Genomic DNA, 26,140 nt, shown 5'->3' with positions numbered 1-26,140 from the left:
GAGCTCTTAGATAGGGAAATTACCCAAGCAGAGAGGGACAGAGCATGAGCAGAACAATACATGCCCAGAGGAGGATGGATTTATTATAATTAGTTTCCCGATTAGGGGTTTATTTTTATTTACTTCCGAGGTGTTCAAGTGTTTTAAAAAATTGTAAGGATCTGTGTTTTCCCGTTTGACCCCTTCAAAAATCATGGATAACTTTTTTTTTCTAGTGTAAACACACAAATATTCTTTTATTGTTTCATCGCGTGCATAAGTAGGGTAATGCCTCTCAGAGCAAGACGTTATGAACACTTTCAGGAGAATAAAGATGAATGTGTTAATCCAGTAATATCTAACATTACTGCAAGTCAAAATTATTGTAAATAATGCAATACTTTTTCAGGGACTCTTTCCCATTCTCGTCCTTTCTTGTCTTCCCATGAAGACTTTGATTTGTGAAAACCTTTACTCATTTTTATCAGATAAGGCATAGTGTGATAAAAGGATTTGCCCGGGAACACTCACTTTGGTGGAGATAAGGATTATTTTGGGTGCTCTACATTGCCACAGGAGGTTGGGAGGTGACAGCGACACTGTGGAATCACTCAAGCCTTGTGCATGGAAGCCTCACACTGCTTTTCTGTTAAAGTCGACTGACAGCAGACACTTTGCAGCTGTCCTCCAGACAGATACTCATACACAGAGTCTGTGGCCACAAACGGACACTGAAAAAGCCATGTTAAACAATATATTTGTAAGTGGTCAAGGGCTAGTTTGAGGAATTTTAGCCAATTTCAGGACATGAATTGGCAACCACAAACATGTCTCAAATGTGTCTGCAATGCCTCAAAATAGCTCTGACCCAATACAACTACAAATATTTTTTTTATATAGAAACCAATTTAACATTGAATGTGCAGTGTTTTTGAATAAGGTCAGGGGACAGGAGGAAAAGCAATGGGAGAAAGCAAACAAGCATACATTGTCATGTATCGACCCTTCTGGTCTGCCTGGTCCCTCAGTCAATAGACATTACACCGTTCACCTTCAACATGGCCGACGCCATGTTCCAGTGCGGTCCAGTCGTCCGTGCGGACTTCATGCTTCCTTGAAACCAGACACGCCCCTGCGCTTCCGCGCATCTCAGCGCTCTGCTTGCCTGCTTCTCGCCAGCAAGTGGTTTTCTAGTGTTTAGCCCTTTCCCTCTTAAGCCCTGGTATCCATCTTCCATCCTTCCTGGTTTCCCCCTCTTTCCTACTGCTCAATTCGGAGCCCATTACCCTGTACCCTCATCCTGGTTTTGTCCTGGATTCTTCCTGGAACAATTTAACGTACCCGAGCCTCGGCGTCATCGCGACCGGTGGTCGCGGACTTAAGCGCTCTCCGAAGCCCAGCAGACTGGATTCAGAAGACTCCAGAGCTTACCTTTACAAGGCACGCTCATCCAGGAAAAAAAAACCTGCACACTCAAAGAAGAAGTCCACAAGAAGCAAACAGGTGAGTCACGAATCCGAGGACTCAGATTCTGACATACATGGGGTAGAGTAGGGCCCTTTTCCTATCGTTTGCCAAGCCCCCTCTCCAGCCACCCCTTCACCCCCAAACTTCTTCCCATCCAGCCTCACACTAAGGCGCAACTGGGAACGGGGGGAAACAGCATTTTAAAGTTTAAACCTTGGAGGCAGTTTTCCTTCCAGTGGTGTTTATCGGATTTAACTGAAAACAGGAAAGCCTAATTGTAATATTCTATAAAGCATTTGGGGAGCAGGGATGTAACTTAGGGGTCGCAACTACGACCCTTGTGGTCTCCCTTGCTACCCCTAAAAAAATGGAGGCTCCTGGGCTGTGGCCAGCAGCGTGTGGCTCTTTTTTTCTGAAGTGGCTGGTTTTCTGATAGCTATAGCCATCAAGATAGTTCAGTGGGTTGAGTGCTTGCTGCTGCAATGTGTGTGTGATCGGCAGGTTGCAGGTTCGGCTCCAGGCAAGGTCAACTCAGCCTTTCATCCTGCTGAGGTTGATAAATGCGTTCCAATACAGGTTGGGTGATATTGTATGTATATTTATTCTATATGAAGCGCTTAAAACGTAAGAGCTATATAATAACACATCATTATAGTTTGGCCTTGGATGTCTGCTTGCAAACGCGCTGATATTTTAACAATACATATGGTGATCCATTCTTGTATGAAATGTATATCACTTTACAGTGATATCCTAACCATATTTTTCGTAGTGTTCTTAGAAACAATCCTATGTGATGCCAATTCCTGTTTTGTCAAGGGGTAAAAGGTTGTTTTACATTGCTTCGTGTGATGTCATTTCGGTGTGGGGTCAAATGACATCACATCCTGTGATGTAATCAGAGGTCAAGGGTTGTGTGATGTCACTTCGACTACCCCAGCCATTTTGGTGAAATGGCGTCCCTGTTGGGGAGATACCATTTCTTTACTGCAGAGGTTGTTTGAGTGCATAGAAAGGTGAGACACCTGTAAGGGATCAAGAGTAAGACTCTGACACAGTGACATTTTGAGTGTAGGTTACAGACTTTTATTTGGCATATCTGACCCTAATTCCAAGAAGGGTTTCCCTGCCACAATAAAACTAAGGAACGTCCATGTCAGGATGTTAAACCATAAAGCATCCTCCATCCTGTGTCCAAAATCCCTAAACTGACCTGCAGATGCTAAATTTAATATAATGTGTACAAAGGGTTTTCTCTAACTAAATAGTTGTAACTTTCCGAAGGTTACCAAATGTTAGGCAGAATTATATGCAGTATCCTTTGGGAACACCACACACAATTAAGACTACAAGTGACAATACAAATTCACCTTTGGTACAAGCCTGTACTACACAGTTAAAGTGGTAGCGATGGCTGAGCAGCCAGACGTATCTCAAGAGTAAGTGAGCAGTACAAGATAGTTACACAAAGGACACAATTACTATAATTCAGGCAAACACTGACTCAATGTTTTCAAGTAAAAGAATATACAATTTATTTCACTCTTCAGTTGTATAACATTACACTATTATAAGCAGTCCAAAAATCACCTTCTTAATTCACCACACCAATTCACTTAAATGCCAGACAAGTTAAGCTCACAAAATGAAGTGGGAGCAATATGGCACTCCAGCAATTTAAAAGGGAGGGAAAGACAGTTAATACAAATTAAGCCAAACCAACAGGTAAGTACTCAGGGCAATTGAACAAGATGAACTACAGTGATCAAATCAGATAGAAAAGGCTTAGGGCCAAAGTAAATGGGTCAAAAGTCTTTTGCTCAAGATAATACAGTTCAGGGTAGTTTGCAGTAAAGTTCGTTCCACAGATTCCGGACGAGGTTGCTTGATAGAAAAGTTAGTTCAAAGAGAAGAGAAGACAAGCCCTCAGATTGGAGAAAGATTTCAAACACTTTCACCGCGGTTGAACAAAACGAGCAACCGGATTTGCACAGTACCTTAAAACGGAGAGGAAGCTGTAGCTGAGACGGACGTTCCTGGTAGTTCCTTCAGGTTCACGGTTCCTGAAGCAACTGTCGGCCTGACAAGAAGTAGGAAGACTGGAGGGTCCTGCACTAAGAAACCAGCAGCAGAGCAAAGCAACAAATAAAAGGTGCGCTCCTTAAAACCCAAGCAGGGTCCGACATTCCTGGCTATCCGGCCCACTGTAGCTCTGTACAGCGAATTTGACGAGAGGAGGGGTACTGGCTTGCAGTTTGGACGAACTGGTTGGTCCCACCAGCTCAAGGGAAGAAGTTTCCTGGAGGATCTTCTGTCGTCGGATTCTGAAGATTAGGACCTGCAGCAGGGCTTCACCGGGCGGTTCAGTCGTTGTAGGGGTCCTCTTCCATCAGCTCCTCATTGGTTCTTTCGTTCCAGTGGCGACTCTGCCTTTCCAGTCCCAAAGACCTGCTTTTTATGCAGTTTTCCCCCCATTCATACAGCGTGGCTGTCAATCAAACAGCAGGGTGGCTGTCCTGGCAAGGACAGTCCCCTTAGCCAATCAAACAGGAGTGCGACTTGGGTTACCAAGGGAATCCATGGCAGGGGTCCGAAGATCCCTCCCTCACATCCTGCCTACCTAGACTTTCAGGTGCCTTAAGGAGGGCTTCTGTGCAGAAGCCCGCGAAAAGACAGCAAACAAAGGGATCATCCCCAGTTTGGCGCGCAGAGAAAAAACACGAGAAAGACAAACAAAAAGAAATGGCAAATAAACCCAGCCGGAGCCAAAATAAAATGTATTTGGTCAAGCGGGTTTATGTTCGAGGCTAATATAATAGCCTAAAACAATTCCATGGTTATATAAGATAACCGCGGTAGAAAAGTTAGGGTAGTTACCACTGCCACCAGCAAAGTCTTGATGTAAAGGGAGAAACAAGGCTCCAAGAGACACAGACAAAAAGGGATAAGAATTAACCCTTTCCAATACTCCATGTAAGATGGGGTGTACTGGGTCTGCGGTTTAAAGTGAGTAATGATAAAGTTAATGGCAACTTTACCTTTTCTGGGGACAGCAGTCAGCCTCAGAAAATGGAGTCAGTGGGAAGTCTCAAAGACAACCCTGTGTCACTGCACTGAAGGTGCCGTTTAACACACATGAAAAATATGAGGCCATGGAGTAGGTGAGGCTCCAGTGCTCAAGATCACACAAAAAGAGAAAACACACGCAGCAAAACACATGCAAGAGTGGGATAGAAGGCTCACACTCTTACCAGGTGAAAAAAATAAATCCTAGAAATCCAGCAAAGCTGCTGAGGGACTCATTAGGTAAGGGAAATCAGCCATTTATGAGAATTCTCCCCAACACCAACAAAGTTCTAAGGTGCTGAAAAAATAAAAAAAAATAAGAAAACATGTTTGACTAGTAAAGGGGTTCTTCCCTTCCCCTCGATTTACTCTAGTGGTCCAAACGTCACCTTGTTAAAGTTCCAGTTTTATTCAAGGGGGAAATGCTCATCCCTTGAATTTCCTTAAAATAAACAATTCACTTGAAAGCACAATTCTCTTGAATATACAAAGTTCTCTTGAATGATTTGTTCAAGGGGGGGATGCCTTTCCCTTGAAGAACATGCAACTAGCTTGTTATTGTTTTCACAGAGGGGTATTACCACTGGACTTCTTCTGTATTTTCCCTTTCCCTTGTGTACGCTCTTGACAGGGTATTGCAATTTTATAACTTTGCTTTAGAAAGGGTATCGGTCCTCCTTTTCCAATGTTTGACAATTTCAGATTGGGATTTCAATCTCTTGTTTCGCTTACTCTTCTTCTTACCCATGGTTTACTGGCCTACCAGGGTGTTGCAACTCTCTTACTTGTGTGCGGGTCCCTAACTTGCACATTGCCTGGTTCACTATCCTGCCAGTGCTTTTCTATCTTTCAATTAGTCTGTTGTATCCAGAAAACAATCCTTTTCATATGCTGGGTCACCGAGCCTTTAACAATGTACATGTCAGTTTTACTTCTCTTGCTTTGGCTTTTAACAATGTGGCTCTCAATAATATTCCTATCAGTTTCACTGTTCCTCCTTGTACTTTTAACAAGATTTGTATTGGTATCAACCATACTGTCTTTACTTAGACGTGCAACATATTGCTATCAACTGTTTCACTTCCTTCTCTTAGTCTTTAACGCACTGTTTATCGTACGCAGCATTCACCCTGAAGTGCCCTGGTAACCCGTTTACTCTCCCCGGGATTACCAATCGAGTTGGTCATCCTCGAGTTTCACCCACAGCTTTGCCTTCGGCCCGCTCACTAACTGAGTTCTGCAAGCTGCTCTGGTTCCGCCTTCCCTCCGTCGGCGGGCGACAGCTCCAACTGCTGTTGACAAAGACGTAGCAAACATCTCCCGGTTTCACTTCTCTGCACAATGTCTCTCTCCTCTGCACAGCGTTCTGCAGTCCGCTCCTTCCCAGCCTTCCGAACAAGTTAGCCACAGCGGCAGAATCTGCCAGTCTCGTTGCTTCTCTGTTTGTTTCTCCCTTCGGTCGCTGGTCCTTGTGAGCGGCTGGCATCTCTCCCGCAGTATGGTTCCTGTTGCGTCTGAAGGGTATTTGCTCGTCCTCTGTACCCAACGCCTACACAGTGTTCCTCTCTCTGCAGGGCTTCCTCAAGCGTCGTCTCCTCAAGCTGTTAACTACCCTGTGACCGTCTGCTTCCTCCAGGTTTCCCAACCCGCGTCGGTCGGAATGGGCTTTTTCTCCCACTCAGGTGTGCCGTATTTAAATCTCTCAGACACCAGCATTAGAACAACTAGAGCGCACCTCCTGCTCTCCGGCTCTATCAATCTTCTTTGCTCCACTCTTTCTCCTTGTCTCAGTACTGTCAGTTAATTTCCTATGGGAATATGAAAGAGTGTCATCAGTCAACTGGGGATGGGCATGCACTTTACTATTAGTCATAGCTGGATGTTTTATTCCAACAGTATATTATGTCCTGCAGAATTGAGAAGGTAAAGGAGTATTAGGACCCAAGGGAAAAAGGGGAGAGCCGGTTCTATCCAGCAAGTCTATTCCATTCCCCTTGGGTTTGTCTTCCCCAATGTGGTCCTCCCTAGACAGCCACCCCCAGGGTCAGACTAAGGTAGCTTCTGCCTTTCCCTGGCAACATGAGGGGAGGTTATCCACAGGGCAGCAGTGACAACACCGCTAGATTCGTCACACAACCCAGAATCAATTAATTCAGCTGCAATGGGTTTGATTCCCAAACCTAAAAAAGATCAAGAGCGGAGTGTGGCAGGAGTGTGTTGCCTGTGTTACCTAGGAGGCTGCGAGAATCATTGAGTGGACAGTATGAGTTTAAGAACTGGAATTCCCAATACCTGCGCCCAGGCAAAACATGCCCTGAAGACATTAGCGCCCCGCACGAATTAGGGCTCAAAACTGGGAACGCAGGGTGCTGAAGTGGCGGAAAAAATAGCCCTAAAGACACTGGATAGCGCGACTGATAAATCCGCAAGCACTGATCAACAAGTAAGTGATAAGGGGCTTGGACCGAAGGGTAGTGGAGGAGGAGCAGGTATGCCACTCGATGTCACCGCACAAGACATTGATACCATCGATGTCATTTCACAAAACACAGTGACATTTAGCGAAAAGCCCCTACTGCGATCTTTGACGCATCGTGTTCGGCCCACGAGCCCAGCTCCGCCTCCCCTTTGAACTCTGGGGCTGGTGGTGATGTTGGCGTGGGGTGGACCGGGCGGGAGAGGGTGGTGGCACGGGCAGAGGGAGTCCAGCTACCAGCCACCAGTGGAGAGTGCTCCTGCCCCTGGGTGATTGGAGAGGAGTCGAGCCGGGCTCGCTCGGGGGCGTCGCTGGAAGAAAGCGAAAGCAAAGGCGAGCATTGTGCGCAAGCCGTCGCTTTGTTTAGTCTCGATGGTTGGGGAGGAAATATTCATGAAATGCTCCCACAACGGGCCATGACGAGAGGCAGTAACACAGCAACTATTCCCCCATTAAAAATAATGGCGTGGAAGATAGTTGCAAACAAACAAGCCACGCCCCTCAAAAAAATCTGTTGCCCTCGAAATCACCAGTCGGTCTACTCTGACCAATGGATTATGTTTGATACAAGCCCAGTTGCACGGAATGCCTATGGCATCTTTAAACAACTTGCTGGAGGAAGAGGGACTTGAAGTGTGGGAACCCTTGGGCTCTCAAAGGGTCCAAGAAGAAATCCTAAAGTCAGGTGAGCATACTACTCGACGCAACTCACTGGTAATTGCAGAACAAGTCATCAGAGACCTGACAGATATGAACAGCAAGCTGGCCCGCTCAATGAAAACAAATACAAAAATGTCAAGTGTACTGCCATTGAAACCGGCAGCCGGTCTGCATCACCAGGAAAAATACATGAGATTACTAGTTAGTCTGGAATCGAACACCCCTTCATTTGAAACAAGAAATGATGAAATTGCGGTATCTAAAAAAAGGACCAGATATGACCTGAGTCCAGAAAGCGAAGCGTGCGGTTCACAAAAACGCTTTAAGAGCCAGAGTGGAAAGTTGATGCCCAACAACTCTAATGCGCCCAGAGCAGCGCCAGTGTCAACACAGAATCAAAGAAAATCAGACACGGCATCTTCCTCTTCGTCCTCAGACGATGAATACAGCTCACCAAACAAAAGGCAATGGACGTATCACGATCCTAAGTCCCAAGGGTCAAAAGAGCAATGTGGCCAACAGTTGAGATCGTGGTGAAAGTAATTAGTGAACTTCGCCCAATATTGATGCCAGCCAGCACAATAGCATTGGCTCCCTTAACAAAGCTTTTCGAAAACGTGAATGAGAACTATCGAGATCAGACGACGTTAATTGCCCTGCTAAACTCCAAAATTTAAAAATTGGAAGCAGATCTGGTCGACCTGATGACGCAAATCACAGTCACAAGGCGAGGTAATGATATCTCGCTAGCAGTTCTGAAGGACTCCTTGAAAAACAATTCGGAAGACAAAAGACTGTTGGCAGAAGTTACAAGACAGGCCCTTAACGTATTACAGAAGGACCAAGATGGAAGGGCAGGTTTAGAACCAACCCAAACTCTGAACGTGGGACAATCGTCTGAGCCCCATACGATGCAATCTGTCGAGATTGGATGTGCTCCATGCCCCATTTCAACTGTCAGCCGTATGAAAAAGGGACCGCTAATGAGAATCTGAAAACTCATCCAAATACAGACAAAGAGAAGGAATTAGCAAAATTGCTGATAGTAGAGGTGGAAGGCTTGGATGTAAGAACGAAAGAAGAGTGTTTCCCAAGCGAATTAACACGCGTGTGCTAAGAAGATGGGCGTGCCTGTAACCATAAACCTCACGATGACTACGGCCTCGTCGACTATGCCTGTGGAGTCGCAAAGTTCAGAACCAGTAGCTTCTTCAAGCTGTGCTGTGGAAGTCGTCCAAATTGTAGGATCAAAGACTAAGCCGATAGTAGGCCCTTCAGAACAGAAAGAAGCTGAATGGTTCGATATATTTGAAAAGTCGCAATCATCAACCAAAACACAGAAATTGACGAAAAGAACAAACTGAATTGAAACAAGGCAAATGCAAGAAAAAAAACAAAAAATATCCCAATGCAAAAAAATTAAAATGCTCGAAATTCGCCTAATTTTTTCAGAAACATTGAAGCATTGAATGTTACCTTTAACAACCCTGATACATCAATCGATGAGGCGACCAAGGAGACAGCTGAAGTTAAAAGAAAAGCCTTGTCCCTTAGTCAGTTTGAAGGAAGCGGAAGGGTGGACAGTAATAAAGCTACAGAGGAGAGTGGTGATGACGATAACGAGGACGATGAGTTGATGAACATGTCGACATATAGTATACCTGAGGAGGACGGCGAAGGAGAGACTCTTAGTATGACCAAAGTGAGGATAATTCAAGGAAGCATTCCTCTTGAGCCAGAAACAAGTAAATGTGAAAATAAATGGTACAACGACAACCACGTTGGACGAACTGGGGCACAGCATAGGGCAAAACAAATTTTGCTTTGAATTCAACTCAATTTTAGAAATACTTTCATACGGTCAACTGTTCAATTAGTGCAAATTAATTCATGTTCAACATCTTTTATGCAAAGAGCATTTATTATTATGATTTAATCATCATTTCGTAAGAAAGAAATCAAAACTTGCATCATAAACAAAATATTTACACATTTACTCATATGTTTTTTCACAATACAGATCTCTTTCACATATCTTTCCCATATGTTTCCAACTGTATTTTCACATGATCCAATAATCTTGATAGGTTTCCAAATGTGATTTCCTATCTTTAAATTACGCGTTTCGGGCAACTTTTGCCCTTTTTCAGGTTTTTTGTATTGGATTAATTTGATATTATCTGTAAGACATAAATTAATTTATCTACATTACTTGATATGTAACATACTTGAAGAGCATTTTTAAGATGGCTCAATTCTAATGAACTAACCTTAGAATTTGTATCTCCCTCTCAAGGAAAGCTTGTTGCCCATAAGGGTAAATTTCAGTAAAAATGCTGTAAAATAAGGATAAATCGTGTTATCACTAATGAGTGACATTGATTATGATGAGTGGTAATGTGCAGAGGGAACAGGCGCTATATTGAGCGCTGGGTCCCCCTGCACATCACCTTATTTGTGAGAAACACTCATGCGGTCCGTAAGTTCAAAGAAAAATATAACTCACCATTAGACAAGTTGTAGAGTTGAACAGTATCCCCGTAACTGTAGACTAATCCCTGTAATTGTAGGCTATCTGGGAAGCCTCAAGTAAAAGCGAAAGCCATTACGTGCTGATCGGCAGCCCCCAAGAACCACATGACTATGGCAGCACAGTAGCAGTGACTTATGCCGTGCACACTTACAAGGTAGGAAATTTAAAAAGCAAGATATAGGGGCCATAGAATATATAAGCAAGAATATGTTAATTTAAATTTTGCGTATTCTAAAAAAAAAAAATAATAAAAAAAAAATAAATAAAATCGCCCGAATTATTTTCAGGATCATTTCAAAATTGATGCGATTATTTAGATGACAGTGGCAGTTACTGTTCTACTCTACAACTTGTCTAATGGTGAGTTATATTTTTCCTTGAACTTACGGACCGCATGAGTATTTCTCACAAATAAGGATGTGCAGGGGGACCCAGAGCTCAATATAGAGCCTGTTCCCTCTGCACATTACCAATCATAATCAATGTCACTCAGTGATAACACGATTTATCCTTATTTTACAGCATTTTTACTGAAATTTACCCTTATGGGCAAAAAGCTTTTCTTGAGAGGGAGATACGAATTCTAAGGTTAGTGCATTAGAATTGAGCCATGTTAATAATGCTCTTCATCAAGTATATTACATATCAATTAATTTAGGTCTTACAGAAAATATCAAATCAATCCAATACTCTAAAAACCTGAAGAAGGGCACAAGTTGCCCGAAACGCGTAGTTTAAAGATAGGAAATCACATTGGGAAACCTATCAAGATTATTGGATCATGTGAAAATACAGTTGGAAACATATGGGAAAGATACGTGAAAGAGATCTGTATTGTGAAAAAACATGAGTAAATGTGTAAATATTTTGTTTATGATGCAAGTTTTGATTTCTTTCTTATGAAATAATGATTCAATCATAAAAATAAATGCTCTTTGCATAAAAGATGTTGAACATGAATTAATTTGCACTAATTGAACAGTTGACCGTATGAAAGTATTTCTAAAATTGAGTTGAATTTGAAGCAAAATTTGTTTTGCCCTATGCTGTGCCCCAGTTTGTCCAACGAGGTTGTCGTCGTACCATTTATTTTCACATTTGTTGAGTAGAGGTAGCACTCTACTAATTGGGAGCACCTTGAATACAAACCTAAAAACCATTTAAGTAAAAAGATCACCAGAAGGAATTGTCTGACACAGAGTGCGCCTCTACATATCTATGTTCCGGAAACAAGTAAAGGCGGATGGAGTACGACACCCTCTACGAGCTACACAAGCCCAAAAGAGCGGGCCCAAATGATGAAATGTATGATAACATGGTCGCCGACACCTGAGAAAATTACCAAGAAAAAAAATAGGAGATTTGGGAAACAAGGAAAAGAAAAAAAAGTCTTCCTAACTATTGAAGAGAAACGCAACCAAAGTATTCAGAATCATACTACAGTGCAGCATGCGATTGATGCAGAGCATTTACCATTAAGTGAAGCAGCGTTGCGAGAATGTAAAAATGACGACATTCGCAAAGAGCAGCTGCTCAACAAAGGAAGTGGGTCGCAAGCCCCAGATCAAAATAAATAAAAAGTACCTGGTTGACTCAAGGAATAATAAACAAAATCCTTGGTTGAAAATGCCAACCAATTTGACTACATCGTATAGAATTCTGATCAAACGAATGGAATATAAAAGGGGAGACCAGCCGATAAACAGAAACCCGATACTACAGTTGTTCCACTTCATTCCGGTGTTGAGATCAATAAAAAGTGCAGGAATTGAACGTGTAGAAATTTTGGAGAACTCAAATCGTAAATGTGCCTTGCTTCACACCAAGGATCTGAAACTCGCTCAATCAGTGAAGAGGTGCGAGAGACAGCTGATAGATGCAGGCTTCCAGGTATATGAGGTGGATAATGCTCTAGCAAAAAATGAACTAACCGAGTCTCCAGAAGTAAGTGCCCAAAACAAAAGTGCAAGGTCGTTAATAAGAAATAGCGCATTCACAAAGACACCAATAAAGGAACAACAAAAGATAATTGATGAGAAAACAAAAGAATCTGCACAGCCATCGGCGGGTCTGCAAGGACTGAAAATGAAGAAAATTAAAATCACAGTGGAAAATCCGAAGGCCAGCAACGTAGAGAGATCTGAAGCTGATACGATCAATCTCCCAGGTGAAGAAGAAAATTGCCACCACCTCTTCCCACCACCACATGTCGTACAGTATGTTTGTCAGTCCCTTTCGGCGCTGCACTGTTCTCCGATACACTATGGCGGCGTTTCCCAAAAACGTTGACGCACAGCACGCTTCCCTCCAGCCAACCACTGGCCGCGTCCAAAGTTCGCCGACAGCACAGCGTACTGCAAGCCAATGAGCGTTCTATCCGCGGAGGGAACAGGGAAATGGGTCAGCAGAGCAGACCCAGATATCACTAATTTTTTGAGACGTACATTTTAGTTCTTTGCAACAAAAGTACTAGTCGGATTTCCACCAACCACACAAAAGAATGCTTTATGACCCAAGCCCCCGCTCCTGCCGCAAATTTGGTGCAAATCCGTCCACCCGTTCGGCCTGTAGCCGTGTGCAAAGTCTTTCCCCATTCAGTCTATGGAAAAAAATATGTTTTTGGGACCCCCCCTATAACTTTGACCCCCCTGCACGAAACCACACCAAACTGATGATGAAATTCAAAGCGGGCCATGTACTTTTTTTGCAAACTTTGGTGAGGATTCCTCCAGGAGGAGCAAAGTTATAAGCCGCAGGAAAAGTGGTCTTCCTACGAGTTTAGCAACTTAACCATAACTACACGCCCGCTACCGCGGGCCGTGTAATATATAATACATTTTTTTTCACACAGGCATTAAGGGTTAACAAATCCTTGAGCTCTAACCTCACCAATAAGGGTGGAAGCCCAAGACAACTACCCGACAGGGACCCGGCGCAAGTACAGCCTGCTAACCACCTTAAATCAGCCACCAGTGTCATTAAAAATATGTCTTTTCTTCAAGGGGAATCCTCACGGAGTGAGTCTGGCAGGGAAGGGCCTCCCCATCTCCTAGATGACCCTGCAGTGGGACAACTCATTGAGTAGGTGACATGGGCAGGTTTAGGACTGTAAGGAAGGCATGGCATCAAAGGAAGACAGGCACAAGTGATCACAGTTCAAGAATGTTTATTAAACTGTAAAGTGGGTGAGATGAACGCCTAATCTAAACCTACATTTAAGATGGGAGCAAGCTACGACAATCAAATAATAAGAATACAGTCCTAGTAGAGTCTACTCAAATAAAAAAGGGCCTATCCTAAAAACTATTGCTAATCCTTACCACTATGCTATAAAAGTGTGATGAAAAATGTTCATAAGAAAAGAAAGAAGTGTTCACAAAATGATAAATCAGGATGTTATGGCCGGGGTCTCCCTTCCCCACATTTTTAGCACGGGAAAAGGCGGGACTCTCGAGCACAAAACAGCACACTCCTGGGCTTCTCTGGCACAAGTTTACAGTTCCTTTTCTCAGTATCAGGACCTTCTGTGCCCAAGTCTCTTCTCATGCAAAGTCTCTTGTGTCAGAGGGCCTGATAGGCCAAAACAACAAAACCAAAGTTCCTTCTGTTAACCTTTACGTCAGGGGATTACTCTTCACCCTTGGATCCCGCTCAGCCGGGATATGACCCTTCTCCCAGTCGTCAGCCTCCCTCAGTCGGGCTCAGACCAATCAGAGCGCTTGCCAATGTAAACAGAGACTTACGAAATGCTATCTCATCTCGCTGGGTCACTGTTAGCTTATACCATCACAGTTTGCACAACGTTCCCCTTAGCCGGGCGCAAGCGCCAGTTTCACAATACCAGAACTTCTGTAATTTGTCAAGGACTTTCGAGTGTACAAGGGATTTGGCTCGACCCCTGTATGACCACCTAAACACCTTATACAAGCCTTCCCTATGGCCTCTTGGTACTTGTAGTGGAAACGTACCGAAATGTCACCCTCATTTGTGCGCTCCGGAAGTCACTGTGAATTTGGGGGGGGGGGAGCGCACAAAATGAGGGTGACATTTACTGCGCCCAAGCAGAGCGTGGGTTGCAGGGATGTCCCCCGCTTACCATTGTGGTAAGCGGGGGAAAAGAAAGAAAAGTCAAGAAAGAAAAGCACCCTGCAGCGTCAGCTCTAGCCCACATTAGTGGGGGAACTGAAGCCGCTGGGATGGCAGGGTGTAGGCGGCACACACAGAAGTGTGCCGCCATAAAGGTAAGTGGGGTGGGGGGGTGGGAAGGGAAATGCCGGCTGGGGATGCAGGCACAGTAATCTATCTGATAACTGTGCGCGGCGCAGTAATTGGCGTCGACATTTCCATCTGCGCAATTACGGGCGGCGCAGTTATCCCATAGATTCCTTGTGGTTTCTTTACTCACAATGTTCAACACAGCCTCCTAGTTCAGGAGAGTGGTACCAGCCAGAGACCTTCGAATGAGCGCCCACGTGGTACCGGACCAATCTATCTCTGGTACCAAGTTTGTTCACAAAAGACCCATTTATCTTCTTGACGTTGCCACTGCAACCTTGAGCTTAACACAGTCCGGTTGACGATCGGGCTCTTCCGACTCACCGGCTGTGCTGAACTCATTGGCAGTACCTTTGCCACTGGAGTCAAGGATGGTACCACAATGGCAACCACATCTCCCCACCCTGGCTATCAGTGCGGGAGGGTGCCATATACCGCTGACATCCATCACACCATTTGCCAGCTGAGATTCCCACTCTTATTTTGCTTTCATTGGAGGCTTTGCGGGTCTGGGTTAAAAAGAAAAGGGCAACTCCCTCCTTGATGTCTTTTTAGGTCTCGCCGCCTTTCTCCTCTGTTTGACCTACTTCCTTGTGCGTTCAGCCTTGCTCGGAGTGCTCGCTTGTGCTCTGCCCTTTATCTCTATGGGCAAGGCAAAGGGTAGTCAGGTGTGTGTAGTTGTTGGTAATTGCCTGAACCTGCCTGACATTTGTGTTGGGACATGTCAGGTAAACTACTTGGGTATTAGTCTGTTGTCGTTCACGCTGAGAAAAAGTGTTCATGTTGGAAAAGGGGGAAGGGTAGAGTTTCTACATGTCCTACTAGGCAGGATGGGGAAAAGGTGTCACAAGGAAGGGGATACTGTGTGTCAACCTTCGTTGTACCACTTCCACCCCCATCTAGGTGAGCCCCCACACTCGTCCACCCCCAGGAACTGGATCCAATAGCGATGGCTGTGGTCTGGCCACCTATAGGACAGATCCCCTGGAACTAGAGGGGGAGACACCTTCAGGTTTGCCACAGGACCCACAGCCAGCAAGTTAGATTTCCTGCAAGACTGGGTGGCCTTTACTCAGGACCCCTGGGCAATCAAGCCCAAGTCCAACAAGAGACAGTGGCAAAATGAGCATAAAACACAGACACAATCCCAGTGCTTGCTGTGCAAGAGACACGCCAAAAGTAAGCACACTAGGAGCAAAGCGCAGCGGAGGTGGCAAGGTGCCAGACCCTCTAGCCTGGAGGAAGATCATGAGGGCACAGACTATGAGTCACTCACAACAAGACAGTAAAGAGATATCCTTCAAAGAGGAGACTGGCTAGCCCGCATAGACCCGGGAGACGCATACCTGGCAGTCCCCCTGCACGAATCGCACCGGCAGTTCCTACAATTCCTCTGGCAGGACCAGAGATGGGATTTCACCTTCCTTCCCTTCGGATTAACATCAGTGCATTGGTGTTTCACCAAGCCCTCTGACCCGTAGTAGCGAACCCACGCAAACTGGGTGTTGTGGGGATTCCTGCGGATCCCTCCCCAAAACCCTGCCTGAAGTCTCCTCCCAGGTGGCCAGGAGAGGGCAGATGCTTCCTGATCCCAATCCTAGGGGTGGTGTACTGCAGGAGGATCACATGGGTGGTGTCAAGGCCCAGGGTAGTGAGGAGACTCCAGGGGAAGAGACATGGTATTTTTCCTCTGAACGGGATACTCTTACTACCATTCCAGAAGAGGTTATGGCTTGTTGTCATTATAATAGTTTTTAGCCTTCAGTTAAAACTAAGGTAATAAAACTTACGATTGAAACATCTAAATCTATTTCATCAAAAGAACATGTCTTTTTTATCCCTGAACTTAAATGCCCTCCTCAATATAAAAAGGTACACTATAGGGAATGGTGAGTGTTCCCTTCTCCACACCTTCTGTCTCTAATAGGACTACACCTTATAATTCCTCTTCTAAAAATATTCAAGGGATTCAAACTACCCTTACAAATGTAGAAGAAGCAGAAAAACCAAAGTTCACTAAAAATGAACTACATCTCCCAGAAGGCCCCAAAGACTGGGACGAAAAAGGCAGCCACAGAGACATGTAGAAGAAAAGGACAAGCAATTAGGTCTAGTAGCCGTTGCCTAGGTCAGGCAATTAACACTAAGGGCCAGCACCTGAATTTAATGACCTCACCTGTGAGGCATAAAATGCAGCAGCAGGAAGGAGAAGCAAGGAGCAGGAGCTAGAAGGCTAGCAGTAGTAGTAGTAGAAGGAGAAGAGCACAAGGCTAGCAATTCACGTGGAAATGTGACACTTAAGAGACGCCGGGACAAGAAAAGAGCAGATTTCACCTGCTGGTTCTTAATTGGTCCTGTGTTCACAAACCCTCTCTGGGCGTGGCTGCACTGAGAGAGACGTGGAGTTGAAGGACTTCCCAGGTGTGCCTAGTAGCTGTGATTGCAGAGCAGAGATCGCGCTGCAGCCTGAGGCCCGTCTGCAGAAGCAAGCCATGCAATTGGGGAGAGAAGACTCCCCCCTGTTGTGGAAGCCAGACCGAAGACACCCATGCTGCAGAGGGGTGTGGGTCCCAAGAGTGCCTGAAGTAGTAGCAGAAGGAAGGCACATTGGGAAGTGGAAGCAGCCTGCAACCGCAGTGTTTCTGGAGCCGGTGCGCAAAGGCCCGGACCCATTATCACTGAAAACCTTTTGCCGGTAACCGATAACAGCTCCAATATTGGTCGCATAATAGCAGAAGCGAGCAGAAGTCATCTGAAGTTGTTCGTTTTTGTAGAAAGTCTCCTGTACAAACTAAATATAACACACGTGCAATTAAAGCAAGGTGACGTGCTTGCATGAATTAAAAAGCTTTTTGTTTCCATTGTTGAACTTATTAAACTTAACAACGTGGTCGCGTGTCTCCAATTGAGAAGGGAGAGACGCTGTGTTAATCACTCAAAGTTTAAACTGACATTTTTCGCAGATTGTTACAAGGGATAAAACAACAACAGAGGTTGTGTGTGGACTATTACGATTCCCATACAGAATCAAAGTATCACTCTGTATTAATGAAACAGAAACGCAAGTCCTTACAATTCTTTAATGGTGAAAGTCTACATCAAAGACCAATCACGTATAGCTAAATATGTTTCATTTGAGAAGCCTAACTCTTGTAACACACCAAACAAGTACATTAGAAGTTGTAGAAGTTGTTGAAGCAGAGAAAGAACATGCACTGCCAAAACCAGTAGGCCAGCCCTTTTTACAGTGAAACCAGCCATATTAAAACCTGGCCACCTTTACTTTTTAGTTGCTGAAGTTGCTGAAGGTCCAGTGTCCTCTGATACAAGTCTGACAAGGTTATCCAGAGTTGGAAGAGTGGCAATACAGCTCTCGGTTAGTTACTGGAACCAAGAAGGTGTGATTAAAAGCTGCGGAACGGAGCTGGGTGCTTGCAAGAAATCAATGATCTGTAAGGCTAAGGCTGTTGCAGCAGAGAGAGAAAGAGAAACAGTCGGGGAGCCAAGACAGATTGTCTCTTCTGCCTGTCTCACTGCCACTAGGATAAAGAGGCTGCCCTTCCCTTGTAACCTAGGGATGAAGAGTGCCTTGCCTACCTGTGAAGGTCGAAGAGTCGTGTCTTATAAATTGCCTAAGAAGACATATTGAAGCAAACTTATCAGAACTGTGGTTGTCTATGAGACTGTTAGAAAATGTTACATTACAGAGGTTGAAGCAGAAGATTAATGTGGGGCAAAGGAGCCTGCCCCCACAGTAACAGTAGAAGAAGGGAGTTGTCAACACTCTTAGAAGAAGCATTGTGATAAATCATTCTAAAACGACACTGCACAGGTGATAATCAAACAAACAGTTGTTAAAGCAGAAGTGGTACTTTTCTCTTTGAACTATAACAATAGTATCCTGGAAGACGGATATCCAGGATTACCATTGGTGCCATTTTCTTTACTGATAATGGAAGGAGAACTTTTCAGCAGACGGATAAAGAACGGTTACCAGTGGATCTTTTGTTGGGGTGAACTTTGGTTTCTTTTGGAACTTTCAAGAACTGAATCAAGACTGTTTGCTTTATGAACACTTGGAGAGACTAACTTTGTCCAGACAGATAAAGATCATCCAAGTCACTGGATGTGTGGTAATTATATTAGTTTATGGTTTATTTTAAATGTTTTGTTGTTTAGTGTGAGGGCCAGTTTTGTGTATGCTAGCAGATTATTTGTTAGAAACTAGAATAGGCAGGGAATTCCCTGGTAGAGTAGGCTTAGTTAGGTTTTCTTTGCATTGTTTTGTTCTCAATAAAATGTCTAATCTTGAGAAAAACTACAAGCACCTGCCCACCTTGCATTACTGACCCCTCACAGTGTGCAAATTATAGTATGCCTCAACGACCTATGCCTCATGGCGTAGTATCCAGACAGACTGCGGAAGCAGGTAGCCCTCACGTCGGAGCTCCTGAAATCACTGGGATTTCTCGTCATTTGGGCGAAGTCAGAGATCAACGTGCAACAGAGAATGGAATTCCTAGGATTTGTCAAAGACTCCCAGGTGGGGACGCTGAGCCTACCTCTATCGAAGGTCAACGACATAAAGAAGGAAATCAGAACAGTCCTAGACAGGGATCAGATGTATCTCAGGCAACTAGCAAGGATAGTGGAGCGCCTAATCTATCCAAACAATCTTTTCGAGGCCAATCCATTATGGTACCCTTCAACGGCTCAAGATCCAGTTCCTCAGACAGAGATTGTCATATGAGAGACTGCTTCCCATGTCAGAGGAAGCCAGGACGGAGCTCAACTGGTGGCTCCGACACATGGAAGCATGGAACGGGAGGGCCATCTTCGGATCCGCTCCGGACCTTGTCATAGAGTCTGATGCCAGTTGCAGGGGCTGGGGAGCTCGCTGCAGGGAGTTAGTCCCTGGAGGAGTCCAGGCATCACAGAAATTGCCTGGAACTTCTAGCAGGATACTTTGTTATAGGGTGCCTATCCCAGGACAGAGTTCAGTGCTTCATCGTGCTGAAAACTGACAACCTTTCAGCAGTCTGGTACATCAACCGCCTAGGGGGGACGAAGTCCAGGTGATTAGTGGAGCTGGCCAAGGATTTCTGGTACTTCTGCTTGGAGAGGGGTTACAGCATCACAGTGGAGTACCTCTAGGGAGTTTCCAATCAGGTAGTGGACTGGAACTCCAGACACCTCAAGGACTTCAGCAACTGGAAGCTGGATAGAGGCGTCTTCTGTGCCCTCATGCAGAGAACGGTTGTTTGTCAGACAGATATGTTTGCATCCAGACTAAACTGCCAGCTCGTACGGTTCTTCAGCTGGAGGCCGGACCCGGAGGGAGCAACCACAGACGCTTTCCTGCAGCATTGGGGTTAACAGAGGAACTATGCCTTTCCTTGTTTCACCATGATTGCGAGGACGAGGCAGCAGCAAATAAGGCTGGTGACGCCAGCTTGGAAGAGTCAGGCGTGGTTCCCGGACCTGCTGGAACTCGCATGCGACACCTTGCTCCTTCTGCCAGAACTTCCAGACACACTGCTAGACCCAGCAGGGCTCCATCATCCGTTAATCAGGCTAGGGACCCTGCGCCTAATAGTCTAGGTGATTTCAGGAGTGCCTGGCAAAACCAGGCACTATCAGAGAATCCTGGGTTCCCAAGAAAGCCAAGTACTACAGGTCTGCTTGGTACAGCTGGTGTGTTGCTAGGAACGTGCATCCTGCTTCAGCAGATGTAGTACACATAGTGACCTTTCTGGCTAGTCTCACCGCACAAGGCGAAGCCTACTCAAGAGTAAACACGTTCAGGTCTGCCATCTCCGGGCATGAGCAAATTGGCAATGCCCCGGTCGGCAGGCATTCGCTAGCAGTCCGGCTGCACAAAGGAGTGAAAGGCATACGGCCTCTGGCACTGAAGTACACACGTATGTGGGATGTAAACGCCATCCTCCAGCTTTTCCTGGGTGGGCGCGGATAACAGTGCCCTTGCCAGAAAGGCTATTTTCGCCAAGTTAACGATGCTACTCTGCTTAGTAGCCTGCAAGAGAGTATGATACGTAGGAGCGCTGGAGGTGGACAGCAAATCCTTTTGTCCAGAGGGAGCCACCTTTCATGGTAGGCAGAGGACAAAAAACTCCATCAGATCAGCTACTTTTCTGGCTTTACCAGAACAGCCGAAGCTCTGTCCAGTCAGATGCCTAAAGGATTATGAGAAGCAGACTGTGCCTATCAGGCAGGTGGGGGAGTGCAGACTTTTCATCACACTCCGTAAACCATTCAAAGCAGTATCCACCGCGACTCTAGCCAGATGGGTTATGCAGGAAGCAGGTATAGATATCTCAATTTTTGGTGCACACTCTGCACGAGGAGCCATAGCACCTAAAAGCTTTTCCCAGTGGGGCTGGATTACAAGACATCCTCAAGGCCGCAGACTGGTTGAACAAGTCCACTTTTAAGACCTTTTATTTTAAGCATGTCGAGCAGGTGGCTTTGTTGGTGTTAAGTAAGATTTGAACAAGCAGAATACCAGCCTCTGGGTCTTGACACAGAATTCAGAAAGTCCTCATTCTATTAAAGACAGTGAGGCTAGGTATTATCCCACCCGTTCAATCACTCAGTTCTGCTTGGGAAAGGGTGCAGTAGGGTGACAAGCAGAGCGACTGCAAGTGCAAGAGGGGTGGCCAGGAAGCGATGCAGCACAGTGATTGCCCACACACAGTTAGCCTGAAAGTTGGTTGAGGTTTTTTCTTTTTACCATCCGTGCAGGTCCAGACACCAAACAGACGGGCTCCCGAGAGCCCTCAGGGATAAAGCCATATAGCATTGGCAGAGTTTCTCGAGGAGTGCATTTCGTCAGCGTTCGAGTTTCGTTCTAACCACAGTCAATGCGAACCGTCTCATCAGGGGGCTGCAGCAAGTCAGTGGAAGAAAGAGGAAGTTGTGAGGAGGAATCAGAAGGTGATGGCAAAGAGACGCCATGATTGGTGGAATGTTACATGCCTGAGGGCATAGAGTTTTAAGTTCAAATACTACATTGTTATAACAAACTGTTCTTTTTCTTACATATTGTTGACTGTTAATTTTTATGAAGGCTGCTTGAGCTTTTAGTAAAAGAGAAACCATAATAGTTTGTCTCCGTGTCTTTAATAGAATTATGACTTTCCTGAACGTTTGTATGGAAAATCTGAATTCACCATTATCGACACATATTTGTTCTTTTTATAAGCTCAATGCCTTTTTTCTGTTCTACTGAAAACCATTACAAGTACAACAGTTAGATTTTTACATTAATTCAACTGCCACAGTAAAAATCATTTAAACCACTGTCACACCTCGAAATATCCCATTCAATTAACCATCTACCCCCAAACCCCTCAATTCCCGTCTCACCTCCATAGCCTGCCCCAGCTCCAGGTCAAATGTAACGACGCAGACACACTCCAGCCATGATGAGAAGCGAGACCAAGGGATCCTACTGAGTGAACGCACAAAGGTATCTTGCACACCCTTGCATCCCTGTTGTGGGTCTGGAGCAGTGGACAGAAGATCCATTTCAGTCTAGGTTAAACGATGGAAGGGCCTACTTAATTGACTGGGCCCTGATAATTCACCCTTTCCAGGTTATTGGCCCATGCTCAGCCCGACCGGGATTAGTACATGATCCCAACTAAAACCTGTACCTCCAGGATGTCCACTCTTTGGGATTAATCAATGCCAATGAACCCTGGCTCCCAACACCATCAATGGGCCATGCTGTACTTCGACCACTTTTAGCACCTGGTCTTTTCAAAGTCTTCCCTTAATCACCGACTCAAATTCTTAGGCATCTCACATTCAGTAGCACCATCTTTGGCACTTCCTGGGTGTTTTAACAACTGAATGCCATTGAACATCCATAATCATTGACCCATAAAGCTGTCATACAGTGTTCCCAAGGCTTCTATCCTATACCCAATGCATGGGCACCACAGTTATGAGCTCCCCCAGTAACAATAACATATTTAGGCGCACTAACAGCAAACACTGCCACCGTTTTCACTAGTCAATGACCAGCAGACTGTCGTGGCCATGCCCTGCCACTAGTCAAAAGTTCATGCGTTGCTCTTAACCCAGACTCTGTCCTGGTCACTAAAGAGGCACTAACCCCGGTCAGTGACCATTGCTACGACCCTGCCCATTGGTTCTTGCACTGTCCTACGTTTTTCACAATCGTCATTGACCCACAATCTGCCTTTCATCTTTGACTCTTGTACTGCCTCTAGTCAACTATACATGTGCTATCAATTGATTATTGATTCGTATTAGGATCTCTCTGTTCTGCGATATTGACAATGAAGCACTCCTCACTGCCCCCTTCAGTCACTGAATCATAATCTCTCCCCTAATCGGCAGTCCATAAAATATCGTTAACGACCCTGAACGATGCACTTCACGTAGCAACTGGCCAATGTACTGCTATTATCACGTTGGTGCATGCTGTGGCCCCTAATTACTTGTCCGTGCTATGCCATCTGGTAACGAGACCTCGCCCCTTCCCAGACAACATTCACATACTATCCTGCTACTCAGTACGTCCCCTTATCACTTGCTCGGTCTGTTGCATACAGCTGATGCTCGCCGATACATGGAAATAAAAATAGGACAAAACCGATCCGCCCTCTTACCATTATTAGACGTGATGGACATCTTGGAGTGGTGTTGGTTCCCCTCAGCATAAAGGATTTACGTTTGGATGCTGTAAAGAAGTTAGCCATCTTTGAATGATCTGCTCTCCCGCATCATAATGGTAGCTCCATCCAGTCCATTTAAAGGTAGTGCCGTTCTGTCGTGGTGTTTGATCTTTTCATTTTGAAGTCGGGCTTCAGTAATCATAGCATAGCAGCTATTTGGCACCAGTGTCAAAGTATAATGCAGCACAGTAATGGGTGTTGTGCACTTAGCGGGTGCTCCCACTCGCCGTCAATGCCACCCGTGACCCAACTCCTGCCTGCAGCATGTCATTCCAATGAGGTGCCAGTGCTGTGGACTAAGACAGACCCTAGTAAAAAAAAGAAATCCACTTTTTAGATAGTTTTGGTATCATTGCTTCTGGCTTGTTTTCAAGCTGCAGATTCTTTTGCATTTATTTTGGATTTTTGGGGGATTTTTTCAAGCAAGGATTTATTTGTCCTGGGTTGGAGGATTTATTTTGGATTTTTACTGAGTTGTTTCTCAGTGAAAACTATTCACTAACACTAATCGGCAGGCACACATTTCTACAGGATTTATTTTGGAATTTTTGACAAGCAAGTATTGTGGAGGATTTATTTAGGATTTTTTCAAGGATACATTGGAAGATTTATTTTTGATTTTTTCCAATTTGTATCTCTAAAAACAATCCAGTAACATAGACACACGTTTTTACTGCATTTAAACGTTGGAAAAATAATGTCAAACTAGTTTCAACTTTGGTTGCAGTTATTTAGCATTTTAATCTGGTTAAACATTTCTCAGAGATTAGGTTTTATTTATTTTGCATTTTATTGGTGCAAATTACAAGTCCAACTGCACTTAACTAATTTCTCCAGTAAATAATCCCTAGTCGCTAACATTCAGGGTGTATATATCAATTTGCAGCAATGCATAGCTCTCAACTCACACGCTTTTGGCGGGTGTCACCCGCCTTGTAAACAGGTGACTCACTCGCCAAGCCTCCAGCACGCCCATTCGTTTCAATGGGCCTCTCACTCGCCAAAAATAAAATCGGGTGTTTTCGCCCGCCTTTTTGACAAAAATGGTTGAGAGCTATGGCATTGGGTAGAAGAAATGGGTAACACCTCGGCCATCCCATATCCCATCGCGCCACCTGACCTGCTGGACGGTGGCCGCCTGTCTCCTGCCTGCCACCCGGTACATCTGTACCCCTCCTCTGTGCCCCTCTGTATACCACTCGCAGCTGTGTATCTGTTCTGTTATCTCTGAAAAGTGCTCCGTTATGCATCTGTATTGTTGTATACCTCTGTAAAGCGCTCTGATGTTTCTCGAATCTCGGTCAGCGCTTCATAAATTCAATAATAATCAAATAGGATGTAGTCAGACTGCATTCTGTTCAAATGAAATTGGTATGCATTAAATTTGAAAGGATGTTTTGATTTAAAAATAACACTACACATCTCATATAACAGTTTTGTTATTTAATATTTCTTTTCATAAAACATATTTGACAGAAGTTAACATTTCTTTTACTTTATATCCTGGGTACTTAGATACATTAATAGCACAGTTCTTCGTTAAAGAAGTTTGTCTCACCACTTTCATTTAAAAAGCTGTCAGTAGTAGAATGCACAATGAAGTAATGGTGACAAAGCTTTGTCTTTGCAAGCTGTGTGGGTTTCCTTAACCAATTAAAAGAATACACTGCTTCTTAATCTAGGTCATATCGATTTGGCGGTGCAATGATATATGTTTCACTCTCTACTTGCACCAGGTTGCAGGCATGAGTTATGACACTTATTGGCACAGCATCAACCAAGTCACCCTTTTCTACAGTCCATAACTGTCCAATGCTTCCAATCATTTTGAAATTCTCGATCAAGGCAACATTATATATTGCTGAATCCACTTAGAACTGTAAAAAGCAAACTGCAATTCCCAATGCAAGCTGGTTTCCCTTTCTGTAGGATACAGCACTCTGCTGTCTCTTTTTCAATCTGCAGTACTCTGATCCATAAACATAAAAACCCCTTTGTACATATTTACTCTTAGGAAGCACTTTGCTGTAGTTTCCTTTAAACCATACATGTTTTCAGTAGCTTGTAATGCTCTTCCAGCAATTGTTTCCAAACAATTTCCCCCAGCGCACATATGCCCATGTCGATTTTGTTACTTTTGTCTGGTAATGTAGTACAATTGATTGCACTATGATACAGGTCTATCACTTCCTCTGATAGTTGTTTTTTGTGCATTTCAAACAGCAAAGGTGTCACCTTCCAAAGCCGAATTACATGCAAAATTTGCATGTCATTTGCATGTCAACACCTTGTTTAGCATGAATATTTATATATATTTATAACAGCATGAATATTTATATATATTTATAACAGAAAGCCATTAAAATCTTCAAAAATAAAACAATTATTGATTTACAGCGGGCCTGTAAAACGTACGCAGTCTGTCAGATGGATCAGATTGTGAAGGTTAAGAGTCATTCCTCTTTCACCATACAACTGTTCATATAGTTGTACAAATGTGATTAAACATGTTCAGCATCAGATAAATCCTGCTCACTAATGCTCTCTTTTGATAGCAGATAAATATACCTTGTGAAAGTAAACAGAAATGTACAAAATAAGAATCTGTAAATACCTTTTTTTAAATTGGTACACCGCAGTACAATAGAAAGTTTCTGAACTCTGATGCTTTCCAATGTACAAGGTCCTCGATTGTACGTGGAACCTGTATGACAAAAAGTGTTGGCTTAATCTTTTTTAGAGCATTGCTGACATATTCTTTTTTATCAAAAAAGGAAAAGTCTTTGTCCTTGTTCTCTTTTGAGAAGCAATTTCGCAGCAAGAGATTCATGACACCCAAACACGCTCTGTGCATATAATCAATGACACAGCTGTTTCTTGCGTCTGTATATTGTAAGTACAAAAAACAAAATGGACCTGTGTGGCCCCTTACTATGTGATTTGCATCACCAGTTTGTA

At 44.3% G+C, this 26,140-nt stretch overlaps 1 protein-coding gene across 2 annotated transcripts in view; it reads right to left on the bottom strand.

Moving 5' to 3' along the window:
• The window catches only part of DENND6B (DENN domain containing 6B), a 756,791-nt gene extending 733,736 nt beyond the window's left edge, over window positions 1-23,055 (bottom strand). The window contains exon 1 of one of the 2 annotated variants that reach the window (XM_069629519.1): window positions 21,843-23,055. In XM_069629519.1, coding sequence (XP_069485620.1) covers window positions 21,843-22,004 — 162 coding nt within the window. In that variant the 5' untranslated portion in view covers window positions 22,005-23,055. The remainder of the gene's footprint in view (window positions 1-21,842) is intronic. The other variant, XM_069629520.1, reaches the window with a different exon arrangement.
• Window positions 23,056-26,140: the final 3,085 nt, after the last annotated feature.

Source organism: Ambystoma mexicanum, chromosome 12, assembly GCF_040938575.1.
Source record: "Ambystoma mexicanum isolate Mex_15411 chromosome 12, UKY_AmexF1_1, whole genome shotgun sequence".
In the NCBI taxonomy this organism is placed as follows: domain Eukaryota; kingdom Metazoa; phylum Chordata; class Amphibia; order Caudata; family Ambystomatidae; genus Ambystoma; species Ambystoma mexicanum.
Note: the sequence above shows the minus strand (reverse complement) of the source record. Positions and strands in the feature narration are given on the sequence as shown.